At 44.5% G+C, this 15799-nt stretch overlaps 1 protein-coding gene across 5 annotated transcripts in view; it reads right to left on the bottom strand.

Annotated features, from left to right (window-relative positions):
- Positions 1-15799, bottom strand: part of THOC2 (THO complex subunit 2) — an 83168-nt gene that overhangs the window by 17704 nt on the left and 49665 nt on the right. For all 5 annotated transcript variants that reach the window (XR_011559768.1, XM_070759883.1, XM_070759884.1 and 2 more), the window contains 10 exons: positions 14499-14663; positions 12787-13062; positions 11990-12131; positions 9857-10014; positions 8666-8794; positions 7374-7505; positions 7083-7267; positions 3604-3779; positions 2053-2146; positions 129-586 (listed from right to left, as the gene is read on the bottom strand). Coding sequence is in view for 4 of the 5 variants with exons in the window: in XM_070759883.1 (XP_070615984.1) it covers positions 129-586; positions 2053-2146; positions 3604-3779; positions 7083-7267; positions 7374-7505; positions 8666-8794; positions 9857-10014; positions 11990-12131; positions 12787-13062; positions 14499-14663 (1915 nt within the window). In the remaining variant the exon portion in view is untranslated. The remainder of the gene's footprint in view (positions 1-128; positions 587-2052; positions 2147-3603; positions 3780-7082; positions 7268-7373; positions 7506-8665; positions 8795-9856; positions 10015-11989; positions 12132-12786; positions 13063-14498; positions 14664-15799) is intronic.

Here is a 15799-nt window from a genome sequence, read left to right as displayed (position 1 = left end):
CAGCTGGGTTTTTTTGGACTTTCCACTCGCTGCTGCAGGGGTGGGTAAGGAATCTGTGATCAGTGGCGTGTGCTTTCCCTATGAAAGTTAAACGCTGACCCAAACAAAAGAAATTAATATCAACCTACCCCTTTCGGAATCTGAAGTTTCTGACCGGGGAACAGGTGACTTCAAGGACCCAGCAGGTGGGATCTTCTCTCCTCCTCCTCCTCCTCCACCTCCTCCTCTAATGACTTCCTTGGATTTCATCTCCTTGACGACTTCTCTCTCTCTTGAAGGCTCCTTCTCTCTCTCCTTTTCCGCCATTGACTTGGACTCGGCGTTGGTCACAACAATCTTGGATTTTTCCTCTTTGGGTGGCTTTTCCTCTCTCTTGGTCTTCTCCTTCTCTTTGTCGGCCTTCGGCGTCTTCTCCTTCACTTCTCTCGCCTTCTCTTCTTTGTTCGCCCGCTCTTCCTTTGGCTTGTCCTTCCCATCTTTCCCGAGGAGTTTAGCTTCGGGAGTGCCAGCTGGGACCTTCTCTTTCTTCTCCTTCTCTTTCTCTTTCACGCATTTCTCTTTCTCCTCTTTTTCTTTGATAAGTTTGCTGCAACCGAAGACGAGGGTAACGTTAGCATTGGAACAGTTTAAATGCCAATCTCCCCCTCCTCGACCTCCCTGGTAATAGCCATACAACTTAGTCCTTGACCTACGCCCATTGGTTTAGCAATTTTTTCAAATTATGATGGCCAGCGGAGGGTTGCCGGCTGCACAGAAGCCAAATTTTGCATGAGGTTTTGGCAATTTTTGCCAATTTCTTTGCTTCTGCGCATGCGCAGAAGCATAAAATCGGTGGGAAAACGCTGAAATCTCGTGTGGGCGAGCGCCATCACGTGAGATTTTTCCTGGCCATGTGCAGAAGCCAAGTCTTGCGTGAGGATGCTCACACGAGTGAGATTTGGGTGGGTTTTGCCGATTTCTTTGCTTCTGCGCATGCGTGGAAGCAAAACCCCCCCCAGCGAAAAATGCCAAAATTTCACGCGGGTGAATGTCTCACGCAAGATTTTTCCTGCGCATGCATCAGTCAAATCTCGTACAGGGGTATGTGCGCACCCACAAGTCACACACAGCTAGGCAAACATCCTCAATTTTACTACCACTTTATAGAGCGGCCCGCAGCTGACGACAGCCCTGAACATAAGAAGAGCCAAGCTGAATGGGGCCAAAGCCCATCGAGTCCAGCATTCTGTGTCACACAGTGGCCCACCAATTGTCCCTGGAGATCTTGAGCAGAAAGAGAAGGCAAGACCCTCCCTTTCCCCTGACCCCCAACAAATGGTACTCAAGGGAACCCTGCCTGCCTCAACCAACATAGAGGTGGCACATGGACATCCCTTTCAATGACCACCTATGATACACTTGGCATCCATGAATCTGTCTAATCCTGCCTTGAAGCGATCCAGGTTGACAGCTGTCATGACCTCTTCTGGAGGTGAATTCCATAAACCAAGGACCCTCTGGGTGAAGAAATATTTCCCTTGATTTGTCCTCGCTTTCTGACCTATGAGCTTTAGGGAGGGCCCCCTCGTCCTTGTATTGTGGGATAGAGAAAATAATTTTTCTCCATCCACCTTTTCTATCTCATGCATGATTTAATACACTTTGATAAAGCGACTTAGGACTGGCCCTTGGGTTTAGGACTGTCATGGCTTCTCCCCCCCCCCTCAGTCAAGGGGTCCCAATCTGGGTGCTAGGCAACCCAGCATGTATTTACGATGGTTGCAGTGTTGTGACTTCACATGACTGGAGTTTGCGACTTTCCCAGCAACCAAAACCAAAAGGCTGTTTCTATCCTTATTGCAGTGTTTCCCAACCTTGGCAACTTGAAGATATTTGGACTTCAACTCCCAGAATTCCACAGCCAGCGTTCGCTGGATGGGGAATTCTGGGAGTTGAAGTCCAAATATCTTCAAGTTGCCAAGGTTGGGAAACACTGCCTTATTGTACCCAACGCTTCCTCTCGTCAGGATAGTTTGGCATCCCAAATATACACCAAGGCACCTGGATCCTCACCTGGTGTTTCCATTGCTGGCAATCACCTTGGGCATCGCGTTGGTGGCTTTGCTGACCACTTTAATCGCACCCTGAGACTTCTCCTTCAACTTGTCTGGTTTTTAAAAAAAGAAGAAGGGGGAAAAAATTACAATTGACAATTAAGTGACAGTGTAAACATTTTGGAAGGGATTTGATACTTGGCAACTTTAAGACTTGTGGACTTCAAGTCCGAGTCCTCGGAGTGGGGTGGTATATAAATCCAGTCGATCAATCAACCAATCAACCAATCAATCAATCAAATAAAACAAACAAACTCCCAGAATTCTCCAGCAAGCTGTTCCACTGATTTTTTTCTCATGATCAGGAATTTTTTCCCCTTTAATTCTTGGTTGTTTCTTAGAAACATAGAAGATTGACGGCAGAAAAAGACCTCATGGTCCATCTAGTCTGCCCATATACTATTTCCTGTATTTTAACTTAGGATGGATGTATGTTTATCCCAGGCATGTTTGAATTCAGTTACTGTGGATTTGCCAACTATGTCTGCTGGAAGTTTGTTCCAAGCATCTACTACTCTATCAGTCAAATAATATTTTCTCACGTTGCTTCTGATTTTTCCCCCAACTAACCTCAGATTGTGCCCCCTTATTCTTGTGTTCCCTTTCCTATTAAAAACATTTCCCTCCTGAACCTTATTTAACCTTTAACATATTTAAATGTTTCAATCATGTCCCCCCTTTCCATTCTGTCCTCCAGATTATACAGATTGAGTTCGTTAAGTTTTTCCTGATATGTTTTATGCTTAAGACCTTCCACCATTCTTGCAGCCCCTCTTTGGACCCATTCAATTTTATCCTTATCTTTTTGCAGGTGAGGTCTCCAGCACTGAATACAGTTCTCACCAGCGCTTTATACAGCGTGATCACAATCTGCCTCTTCCTGCTTGTTATACCTCTAGCTATGCAGCCAAGCATTCTACTCGCTTTCCCTGCCGACTGACCGCACTGTTCACCAATTTTGAGACTGTCAGAAATCACTACCCCTAAATCCTTCTCTTCTGAAGTTTTTGCTAACACAGACTGCCAATACAATACGCAGATTGAGGATTCCTTTTCCCCAAGTGCATTATTTTACATTTGCAAACATTAAACTGCAGTTTCCATTGCTTTGACCGTTTATCTAGTAAAGCTATATCATTTGCCATATTACAGACGCCTCCAGGAATATCAACCCTATTGCACACTTTAGAGTCATCGGCAAATAGGCAAACCTTCCCAACCCTCTTCCTGATGAGTTTCCATTCAGTCGCTTAAATGAGATGGGTGACCGTACACTATCGAATGAACTATAGGTCCAAATCAGTTGACTAGGGTTACCCGTTCGGAGTAGATTTACATGCTTATGCAAATGAGGTAACCATATGCAAAGGAGGCAATTGATGTATATTTGCTTCTCAGACATTCAAATGCATCGCCTGCACCGACACATCCCCACATCCCGCAGTTAGTACATATAAACACACACACACACACACACAAGGGTTTTGCAATGATGGTAGGAAACGCCCACCTGTCTCCTCTGCGGCGCTTTCTTCCAATTTAGCTGCGCTGATCGTGAGCGGAGGCAGCCCGACTCCCCCTGGCCCGTTCTGAACCATTGTGGGCAACGCGTTCCGGTTCGGGAGGTCCTTCTGGTGGAAATCGTTCTCGGGAACCATTTTTCTACTTTTCAGTTGGCCAGAGTAGCTGAAAGCCGCACACAGGGTTAAACAGAGGCAAAACACACAGAGGTAGAAAAGCAAAAGAGAGAGACAGACAGACAGACAGACAGACACACACGAAAACGCTGCTGGCTCAGAAGGAAAAAAATAAATCAGGGATTTTCATTAACGGCATAGCTTTAATTAACTAATGCTTGGTTTGGTGCAAGCATTTGTGTGTTTGTTTGTTTGTGTGTGTGTGTGATCCCGATGTTTCTGTGGCCAATGGGAGTCATTGGTTAAGTGAATTTCGCTCTATTTTATGACCATTCTTGCCACCGTTATTAAAGAGAATCCATCGCAGTTCTACCCATGCTGCCTTTGTACCAACTCTGAATTGCGTGTGGTTCTTTTAAGCCTCTGGGGTGACCTTAACCCTTAAAGAGACTTTGACTCTTAAGCGTCTTTGGTTGCCAGAAAATATCTTTTGCTAAGCTTTCCAAAAGAATAATCTAAACTGCTGACATTTGAACAGAAACATACTGTTCTGTCCCAGCGTCAAGCTCCCCAAAATAAGAAGCACACCACCGGATTAAATCCTATTTACTATTTACAAAAGTCTTATGCAGTTTGAGTCTTTTTGAAAAGAAGGTAAAATCTAGCCAAGGCTTCATCTCACTGATTATAATGTCTTATCAGCTGTCCAGAGTCCCAAGAATAGGTAAACACAACAGTAATTACGAGATTTTTGCAAAGTTCCATATCGTAGACTTACAGAGGTCGTCTGGAAGCCCAGAGCCAAATACTGCAGCCAAGAATGTGGTTCTTTTAAAGCACAAGCCAAAGACAAGAGCTGCAACAAGATTTCTGAAACAAACTGTGTTGTTTTCTATGCCAAAACGTCACTCGTCTCACCCTTAAATAACCTGAGGGTATGGCCCAGTAGCCAGCAGTGCTACTCACGAGGAAGCCTCTTCCTGAGTAACCACTCTTGCCTTCTAGAGGCCCTGCAAACCCTAGCATCAAGAAGAGGCTCCTCCTGTTCTCCTGAGTCACTCATCTCAGGAGGTGCAGAAGGCCTTGGTTGCTCTTCAGCCTCTGACACCACATCCTCTTTGCTGTCCATCTAGGGGGCCAGGAACACAGGATGCCTCTACTGCGCCTCCACTGTCTCGTCAGTCCTCTGGCTCTATTGCCAATTGTACGACATACGAACGGGCCACAACACATACAGCTAGCCTTAAATTGTTTCCCAGGGTATGAAAGTCTTGTGTATGGTATGTTTGTATGTATGCTTTTATATATATATATAATGTGGGTTTTAGGCTTTTAATGTAAAATTGTTATTATTAGATTAGATTTGCTATTATATATTGTTTTTATCAATGCTGTGAGCCGCCCCGAGTCTGCGGAGAGGGGAGGCATACAAATCTAAATAATAATAATAATAATAATAATAATAATAATAATAATAATAATAATAATAATAATGAGAGATCGGTTGTCTAAAAATATGTGAAAGGCAAGAGGGGCGAGTTGGCTGCATATATACATTAAATAGATAATGTTTCCTTTTGTGAATGTCGGACAAACATCAGTGCTGGAAAGGAATGGGAGGGGGGGAATGGAAGAGGAGGAACAACTACTACTAAGATGATTGGAGGCCTGGAGACGAAAACATACGAAGAATGGTGGAAGGATTTGGGTAGGGTTAGGCAAGAGAAAAGAAGGACTAGAGGTGACATAATAGCAGTGTTCCAATATTTGAGGGATTGCCACAAAGAAGAAGGGTGGTGGTGGTGAACTTGGTTGGTGTTGGTCAAGGGTGGTGTTGGTCAACGTCTTTTCCAAAGTACCAGAAGGCTGGCCAAGAAACAAAGGCTGGTCAAATGGGGAAGTCAGACCACTTAACAACCGTGTGTCGCTAACTTATCCCCTGCAGTGATTCACTTAAGAGCGGCAGCAAGAAAGGAAGGTCGTTAAAAAAAGGGCAAAAGTCCCTTAACGAAGGTCTCGCTTGACCAGCCGAAATTTGGGAAAAAACGAAAGTACCTGTAGACTGTGTTGACCAGGCCAACACAGAGAGAACGAAAGGGAATTTCGGTTCAGGAGGCGAATCAAACCAGGTGACCTGAAGGTGAGGAAGGAAGCAAAAGCAACTCCTGCTCCAAAGGAGCCATCCATTCCAGCTTTTCCTTCTCTCTCCTTGGGCTGACTTTGACAAGATGTTTTATCAGAACAGCTCTTTTATTTGCCTCTTACGCTGTTCTCAGAAAACATCAATTCTGCTCTATTACTGATCTCAATAAACTCCCTGGGCTGGCCAGTCAAAAGCTTTAAATGCTGCAATATTTTTTTTTTTCCATTTCTCTCCTCTGTCAATTTTATTTAACCAGAGGATACACGATATAAAGTTTGAAAGGTTTTGGCCCTGAGAAAAACATTCTTGGCTTGGTTAAAATCCAAGATGTTTTCTTATGTACGTGTAAACCAGTAGTGGGCTCCTACTGGTGCGCCTAATTATGTGCAGCTCTGCTGCTCTGGTGTGCAAGCCATATTTGAGCCAAATTTTGCTTCCCACACCTGTGCAGGTAGCAAAATCTCGCATGGGGATGTGCATGTTTTGGCAAGTTTTTTTGCGTGGAAGCATGCACAGAAGCAAAAAACCTCACTAAAATATGCACAAGTGCATCCCTGTGCGTGTCACGTTGTGTATTGAGAGCCCGAGACATTCAGAGACATTCAGTAATTAAATAGTTAACTCTGTGTATGTTAATTTAGTTCCGTCCATTATGACGTAAAATCCAGTCTAGATAGCCAGCTTCACTTCCTTTCTTCTCGATGATGAAGAAGAAGAATCTCCATCTTTCCTCTAACTCTCTAGCAATGTAGACGTACAGCAAGAGCCTGGGACCAGGGATAGCTGTTTATTGTTTTTCATTAATAAAAGTAACTTCGTTTTGAAGCCGTTTTTGTAACTTTATCCATCGCCTCCAGATTTGATTCATCATAGCTCACATGGGCTGTGATTTATCCACATTAATCTGACAGTGTGAGATTTTGCTACCTGCACAGGTGCAGGAAGCAAGGTTTCATTCGAATACACCTTGCGCGCCAGAGCTGCGCGCAATTACGCATACTGGTAGGACCCCACTACGGATACAAACCATTTTACAATTTTTAAAAAACCCACCAACGCCCACTACCACTGTTCCCTGCATGATGGTTAATGATTGTTTTTCAGCAGCAAGTAAAACCCAAACTCAAAATAGTGCTTCCGCAGTGTGGAGTGTCGTTTTGACAAAGACCGTTTAAATTTTGTTTCGCGGAAAGGGAATTGTTTTGTTACCCCATTGCTAACGCATATAGGTCTGGTCTCTTTTCTTTCTCTTCCTCGTAAATCTTACGGACTCTTCTCTCTAAAGCCTGGCCCAGATTCACCACCTTTGGATACCACGGCAAAATTTTGGTCAGCACGATCAGGATATTTCTGATATGGGTATATTCCCCGGTTTCCAGACAGTGTACAGATGCCTAGAAAGGAAAAATGGCAAAAGAAAAACAGAACGATCAACATCCGACGCAAAGCATTCCTCGCCACGGTTTTCAGGGCCCGGTTCAACGCCATCTCTGAAATTACCTTGGTTAACTTGTAATGCCATTTGTGCACCACGTGTCGAAAATTCTCGTAGTCTAACTGGTCGGCTTTGTTCACAGCATCGTAACCACTGGATCGCAGTACGGTGATGAAGCCCGGATAGTTGCCACATTCCTGCGTGGAAACGATGGGAAAACTTAGGATAGCAATAACACTAAGACTTATACAGTGGTACCTCGTGATACGAACCCCTCGTGATACGAACCTGGGGTTCGGAAATTTTTTGCCTCTTCTTACGAACCGACAGCAGATCGCAAAATGGTGGTCTGCTGGGCGCTGCCGCCAGGCTGTCACCTTCTAAAATAGCTGGAGGGCTTCTCGGCGTTCTTCCGAACCCGAACTCGAACTTTTCGGGTTCGGGAGGCCGCAGAGAAGTGCCGCCGGCCGGCTGTCATCTTCTGAAACAGCCGGGGGGCTTCTCGGCATTCTCCCGAACACCGAACCCGGAAGTTTGGGTTCAGGTTCCGGAGGCCGCCGAGAAGCGCCCGGCTGTTTCAGAAGATTACAGCCGGGCGTCGTCGCCCAGCGTCGCGCCAATTTTACAATCGGCGTCGTCGTTTTCGGCCGATCTGGAGGCTGGAAAGGAGGTGGGGAATCCCAATAGGGAATCCTGGAGGCCAATTAAGTTCGTAAGACGAGGTATTACTGTATATCGTTTCATAGTGCTTTTACAGCCCTCTGTAAGCGGTTTTGCAGAGTCAGCATATTGAGCCTCGGTGGTGCAGTGGTTAGAGCAGGGGTAGGGAACGTTGGCTCTTCTATGACTTGTGGACTTCAACTCCCAGAATTCCTGAGCCAATCATGCTAGCTCAGGAATTCTGGGAGTTGAAGTCCACAAGTCACAGAAGAGCCAACGTTCCCTACCCCTGGGTTAGAGTGCAGTACTGCAAGCTACTTCTGCTGATCACCGGCTGCCAGCAGTTTGGCAGATCGAATCTCACCAGGCTCAAGATTGACTCAGTCTTCCATCCTTCCAAGGTGGGTAAAATGAGGACCCAGATTGTTGCGGGCAATATGCTGACTCTCTGTAAACCGCTTAGAAAGGGCTGTAAAGCACTGTGAAGGGGTACATGTGAGCCGAGGTGGCGCAGCAGGTAGAGCGCAGTACTGCAGGCTACTAAAGCTGACTGTAGATCTGCAGGTCAGCGGTTCAAATCTCATCACGGGCTCAAGGTTGACTCAGGCTTCCATCCTTACGAGGTGGGTAAAATGAGGACCCGGGGGTTTCTCCTTTCCTTAAAACACAATCATGTATTCATGAATTTAGAACGCACCTTTTCATATACGCTTTTGTCGCTGTGCCACTGGGTTACGGTATCTAACATGCAGCACAGAAATCGTCCATATCGGCTGGCTTCATTTTCGGTGCAGCTGGCTACTGTGTAGATGATATCAGAGAACACCTAAAAGAAATTCGTGCATGAAATTAAAAAAAACCCCACACGTTATGCTAAAAGACATGGGTTTTAACATTCCTAACATTTCAGTGGATTTCTTTCTTTTCTTTTTGTTCATTTAAAACAAATGTTGAAGAGAAATCTGGGATTATTACTCTGTGACTTTGTAGGAATTTATTTTGTTAAAATGAAAGTATGGTAGGAGGAGAAGAAAGAGGCAAAAATCTAGCAACCAGGTATGTAACCCATTGTATAAGTTTGTGATCCACGGCTTCTTTCATTACTAATATGCTAATTTTGCTACTAATCTTTTGCTGTCTAGAGTAAATAAAAATAATTTTAAAAAAAATCGTCCAGAAAAAAATATTTATTTATCGGATTTATATGCCATCCAGGGTCTATCAGGGACAAAATTAGATGATGGATGGATAGATATGATAGATACATAGATGATGGATAAATAGATAGATGATAGATAGATAGATAGATAGATAGATAGATAGATAGATAGATAGATTAGATAGATAGATAAGATAGAGATAGGTAGGTAGGTAGGTATGTAGACAGAGACAGACAGACAGATACATACTGTAGATAGGTGGGTAGGGAGATGGATAGGTATGTAGGTAAATACTGTAGTAGGTAGGTGAATGGGTGGGTGGTTGAGTGGGTCGATAGGTAGGAAGATAGGTAGATGGATAGATGGATAGATATGATAGATACATAGATGATGGATAAATAGATAGATGATAGGTAGATACTGTAGATAGATACTGTAGGTAGGTAGGTAGGTAGGTAGATAGATAGAGAGATAGGTAGGTAGGTAGACAGACAGACAGACAGATACTGTAGATAGGTGGGTAGGGAGATGGATAGGTAGGTAGGTAAATACTGTAGGTAGGTAGGTGAATGGGTGGGTGGTTGAGTGGGTCGATAGGTAGGAAGGTAGGTAGATAGATGGATGGATGGACAGACACTCACATAAAATATAGTGGCTTTTGCCCCATGGCAGGAAGGGTGTTTCAATGATTCTTAGGGAATAGGAGAACAAACTTAAGAATGACTTACTCTGTCATAACAAAGCAACGTGGAAAAATTGGGTGTTTTCTGTTGATGCACCAGTTCTACAAAGCGAGCACAGTAAACAGCATCGATGGCAGAAAAGATACAGCGAGGAAATATACACAGCTGCAGAAACTTGGTTATGGTCTCATTTTTCGTCGACTCTTAAAAAATAAAAAAGAGGGAGAAAATGGTTACTGCTACGCCTGTGAGTCTAGGACGGTGTTTCTTGGCCTGGGTCGTGTTTTTAAAAAATAAATAAATATTGGTTTTCAATTCTTTTCTTTAAAAACAATAATACAATAATATTTTTAGTAATTCTGCATTGGTACATAATTGCATTTCTTATCTAATTACAATCACAGCACTTTTACTCATTTTTTTCCTAATTCCAAATATTTATACATTCTATTTACACTTATATTTCTACTAATTATAAGGGTTATCTGTAATCCTATTTTTTATTTCTAAGTTCGATCCATTGGTACCATCTTTCCCACGTCTCATAATACTCTGAATCTTTTTGACCCCTTAATTCTGTTGTGTTTGGGCCTGGGCCAGCCGTGGCTCCCACAGATGGGAGAGATGCGGCACAAAGTGAGTGCGAAAGCCTGGCTGACAGCCAGGAAGATGTGGCAGACAGCCAGGAAGATGAGGCCACTGGTTCGCAGGACTCAGCAGACAGCCCAGGGGATTTGGCATGCAGTCCCTCAGTCTTTCGTCCTTGGATTCCTCTGCAGAACAATTCATAGACATGCGTAGCAGAAGAGCGATGCAAAGGAGGGATCAATTGAAGGATTATTACAAGTCATCAGAGTAGCACCTGGCTTGGGTGTGGTTCTTATCCTGAGGGCTGGGTGTGGTTCCCTTAATGAGGGCTAAAGGTATAAAAGGGAACAGAGGCACAAGGCAAACTGTGGCTGTTTATCTGTGTTATTTTGTGGTTCCTGCTCTGAAGTTTCTGTTCCGTGCCTTTGGAGTTTTCAACCCAGCTTTTTCAGACAAGTGGGAGGTGAAACCTCTGGGACTTGCTGTTTGCTCCAAAGATTCAAAAGGACTCCTGAAACGTCTTTGCTCATTCCAGGTTCTCTTTGTTTGCTTTTTCCTGTGTTTTTGTATGCGGCTGAAGTAAGCCTTGCACTATCATTGTTTTTGGACACTAAGGACTGTTTTGAGTAACCCTTTTTTGTTTGTTTAATACAAGTTTGCTGATTAGAAGAGCACGTGTGTGTTTGATTTCTTTTCCTTGGACTGTTACGCATTGCCTGAGCCCAGTCAGGCAGAACAAATTCTATGGTGAATTTCGGCATGTGCATTTCGGCACATTCGTAAATTTTGTTAATTATTACATTTTCTGAGGGGGGGGGGGTGTTCTGTATTTTTCCAAAATTGTGTAAATGTTATCCTAGCTGCGGTAGTAATATGTAGTATTAAATAATTTTATGCCTTTACTGTAATCTATTTTTGAAGATTCCCAATAAGAAAAGCTCCGGGGTGAATTCTATTGTTGTATGTGTGCTGTCCCCAGAGACAGAGATAGTTGGACCGTATTTAGGCATGTTTCTTTAAGATATTGCATTAGGGGAAATGTAGTGAAATTGCACTCTGGGTAATGTAGTTTTGCACGTGACCACATTTGTGTATTCCTATTGGCTCTGACTCGGGATGAGGGGTAACTGGAGAGAACATTCCAGAGGATCTTTGTCTTCACTCACTAAGCCTGCCAGCATGTAGATGCTACACCTAGGGTCAATTCAACCTCTTTTTACCTGCACAATGGGAAAGATTATACTGCAGAAGAATCGCATCATAACTTATTGTGAGAATGGCTGTAATAAAATGATCTGTGATATCTTATTGTGCTGAGTTATCTGACTGGGAAAAGTTGAGCTTGTACCAGAAAAGTATGAGTTATTATCCTGTAGCCATTTATGAATTTTACTCTAGATTTTTTTTGTTTTAGGGCATCACCACATGTGAAAGAAGGTGCCATGGGTTTTTAAGATGTTTGGATTTCAACTCCACGGATTCCAGAGCAAGTTCTGGCTGGGCAATTACGAGAGTTGACGTCCAGATATTTTACAGCGGTCAAGGTTGAGGGGGAAAAAAACCCACTGAGGAGAGGACTGTGCAACTTACTCGCAAGGAGCCAATTGTCCTTTTCAAGCTTCAGCCTCTGCAACACCCTTTCCACGTGATCCAACTGCTTCTTTTCTTCTTCTAGAAGTTTATCTTGAAGGGCTGTACAACGTTCTTTTTCTTTCTTCTTTTTATTTGGAGGCTGGGGGTTGGGGAGAAATAACACGCACAGCATTCACAACGTGGTCCTTGCTGGCCAACTGAACGACATCTCTCGAAGTTGGTTTTCCCACCCCCCAAAAGGCTACTAGAATTTCTTGGGGGGGTTTCCCATTGAAAACGTTTTGCTTGTCTTCCATTCTGTTCCCCTTCAGAACTGAAGAAGCTTCTTGGTTGAGAAGCGAAACATTTTCAGTTCTTCTTCAGAACTGAAGAAGCTTCTTGGTTGAGAAGCGAAACAACTTCAGTTCTTCAGAACTGAAGAAGATTTTTGGTTGAAAAGCAAAATATTGTCAGTTCTTTAGAACTGAAGAAGCTTCTTGGCCAAGAAGCGAAACATTTTCAGTTCTTCAGAAATGAAGAAGATTTTTGGCTGAGAAGCGAAACAATTTCAGTTCTTCTTCAGAACTGAAGAAGATTTTTGGTTGAGAAGTGAAACATTTTCAGTTCTTCTTCAGAACTGAAGAAGCTTCTTGGTTGAAAAGCAAAATATTTTCAGTTCTTCTTCAGAACTGAAGAAGCTTCTTAGTTGAGAAGCGAAACCTTTTCAGTTCCTCCCCAGATTGGAAGAAGCTTCTCGAAGCAAAACGTTTCCAAGGAAAGAAAACAAGCGTTCCGACTGGAAGTTCAATACGCACCATGTCTTGATTCTCGTCGATGGCTTTCATCTGGATTTTGAGCTTATTGACTTCCCGTTCGTAGCTACCCCGGGGCACCGCCAAGTCGTACATGGTCAGGGACCAGAAAGTGGCGTAGAACTGGGGGCTGATGTCATCCCACACCTTTGGAAGGTGCAAGGAGATCACCGCATCGTGAACGGGGGCCATCACCAGCTCGCAGGACGTGATGTATTTGTGGACTTTCTGCTGCTGCTTGTTCCCCTTCTCTGCTTTCTTCAGCTCGTCGTATTTCGACTGGTAAAGGAAATAAGAGAAAAAGAAAACACTAGCACCGCGATGCCAAATCTATGGCACATTTCAGTTGGCTTTGGGGAATAGCCTGACTCCCTCTTCTTTGTGGGAATCCCTGAGATGTTGCCAGGATTGGACACACTTGCTGTGTGTGATGTCAGATGGGTTTTGCCACTTTCAGGAGTATCTTATGTCTACTCCTAAAATGCAACTGATACTTGGTATTCGCTGCCTTCCATGTAAAGTTGCAGAAAAGGGAGAAATGTTTTATACTCTATTTAGAATAGAAGAGAGAACAGAAGAATAGAACAGTATACAGTAATACCTCGTCTTACGAACCTAACTGGTTCCGGAAGTAGGTTCGTAAGGCGAAAAGTTTGTAAGACGAACCATTGTTTCCCATAGGAAACAATGTAAAAGCGATTAATGCATGCAAAAAGAAAAAAAAAATCGCAAAATGGCGCTCCGCTGGGCGCCGCCGCCCAGCTGTCACCTTTTAAAACAGCGGGGGGGGGGGTTTCTCGGTGTTCTCCCGAACCCAAACTTTTCGGGTTCGGGTTCCGGAGGCCGCCAAGCGCCGCCGCCCGGCTGTCACCTTCTGAAACAGCCGGGGGGCTTCTCGGCGTTCTCCTGAACACCGAACCTGGAGGTTCGGGTTCGGGAGGCCGCCGAAAAGCGCCCGGCTGTTTCAGAAGGTTATAGCCGGGCACTGCCGCTCGGCGGAGCACCGTTTTTGCGATCGGCGGCGGCATTTTTGGCCAATCTGGAGGCTGGAAAGGAGGTGGGGAATCCCAATAGGGAATTCCATGGGCGGAGCTTTGATGTCACGAAGTTCGGGTACGGGTGAACGCCGAGAAGCCCCCCGGCTGTTTTAAAAGGTGACAGCCGGGCGGCGGCACCCAGCGGAGTGCCATTTTGCGATCTGCGGTGGGTTCGTAAGCCGAAAAAAGTTCGTAAGCAGAGGCAAAACATTTCCGAGCCCTGGGTTCGTATCACGAGGGGTTCGTATCACGAGGTACCACTGTAATATAAAATAGAATAGAATAGCAGAATTGGCAGGGAACTTGGAGTCTTCTAGTCCAACCCCCTACTTAGGCAGGAAATCCTACACCACTTCAGACAAATGGTTATCCAACATCTTGAAAACCTCCAGTGTTGGAGCATTCACAACTTCTGGTGGCAAGGCATTCCACTGGTTAATTGTTCTCATTGTTACGAAGTTTCTCCTTAGTTCCAAGTTGCTTCTTGCTCGGCCTTCAGGTGTTTTGGAAAATAGCCTGACTCCCTTTTCTTTGTGGCAACCCCGGAGATATTGGAACACTTAAGTCTTAAAAGTTGACAAGATTGGAAACGTTTTGCTGAAGACCATGGATGATGTCATTTGTCACTTTGAGGAACATCAAGAAAAGCACTCTTGTGTATGGGGGATGTATACTCACCGAAATGTGATGCGCGTACATAGGCCTTGAAAGGAAGAAAGCAGCATCATGAGGAGTGTGAAATTCGTTGCAGAGGACGTCGATAGAAGGCACCCGCTTAATATAGTCCTCCGTGCTTAAATTAGACGCCAGAAATCCACCAAATTGTACCAAAGTATCGTGGCACTGAAAGAGAAAAAAACCAAAAAGGTATTGTCAACCCTGAAGCTGAGGTCATCTTTGAGGCTTCAGTGCTGCCACACTGGAGCTGGGGGTTAGGGAAGAGTGGAAATAGAGATAGTTGGGGTTTTGTAGCCAAAGCAAAATACGTTCTCTTGGGAACCAAGGACATTCCCACTGGTGGTCAGAGGGAGGCGGAAGGAAGTCACCTAGCAACCGAATGGCACCTTGATTGGACCATGTGACTGATTGTTTGGGAAAGATTTAAAAAGTTATCTTTTTTTGAAACTGTGTACAGTTCTGGTCAATGCACCTCAAGGATATAATAGAACTGGAAAAGGTGCAAAAAAGGCTTGTGGACTTCAACTCCCCTTTCTGAGCTAGCATGGCCGAAGGAGGAATTCTGGAAGTTGAAGTCCACAAGTCCTGAAGTTGTCAAGTTTGAAGACCCCTGAGTTAGGGATTATAAGTGTAAGGGTCTTCAAACCTGCCAATTTAAGGCTTGTGGACTTCAACTCCCATTCCTGAGCTAGCATGGCTGAAGGAGGAATTCTGGGAGTTGAAGTCCACAAGCGTTGAAACTGTCAAGTTTGAAGTTTGTAAAAAGTATACATGGTTTTAAAAAGTACAGTGATACCTTACAAACTTAATTGGTTCCGGGATGAGGTTCTTAAGGTGAAAAGTTTGTAAGACGAAACAATGTTTCCCATAAGAATCAATGGAAAAGCGATGAATGCGTGCAAGCCCAAAATTCACCCCTTTTGCCAGCCGAAGCGCCTGGTTTTGCGCTGCTGGGATTCCCATGAGGCTCCCCTCCATGGGAAACCCTACCTCTGGACTTCTGTGTTTTTGCGATGCTGCAGGAGAATCCCAGCAGGAGAATCCCAGCAGGAGAATCCCAGCATCGCAAAAATGAGCACTTTGCTGGCAACGGAAGTCTGGAGGTGGGGTTTTCAGCGAAGGGAGCATCAGTGAAATCGCAGCATCGCAAAAACACCAAAGTCCTCGAAACCCCACCTCCGGACCTCTGTGTTTTTGCGATGCTGCAATTTCAGAGGCTCCCCTCACTGGGAAACCCCACCTCCGGACTTCCTTTGCCAGTGAAGCACCCATTTTTGCGCTGCTAGATTCCCCTGCTGGGA

The sequence above is a fragment of the Erythrolamprus reginae genome, chromosome 8 (assembly GCF_031021105.1).
Source record: "Erythrolamprus reginae isolate rEryReg1 chromosome 8, rEryReg1.hap1, whole genome shotgun sequence".
NCBI lineage: Eukaryota > Metazoa > Chordata > Lepidosauria > Squamata > Dipsadidae > Erythrolamprus > Erythrolamprus reginae.
This window is presented reverse-complemented; position numbering and strand designations above follow the sequence as displayed.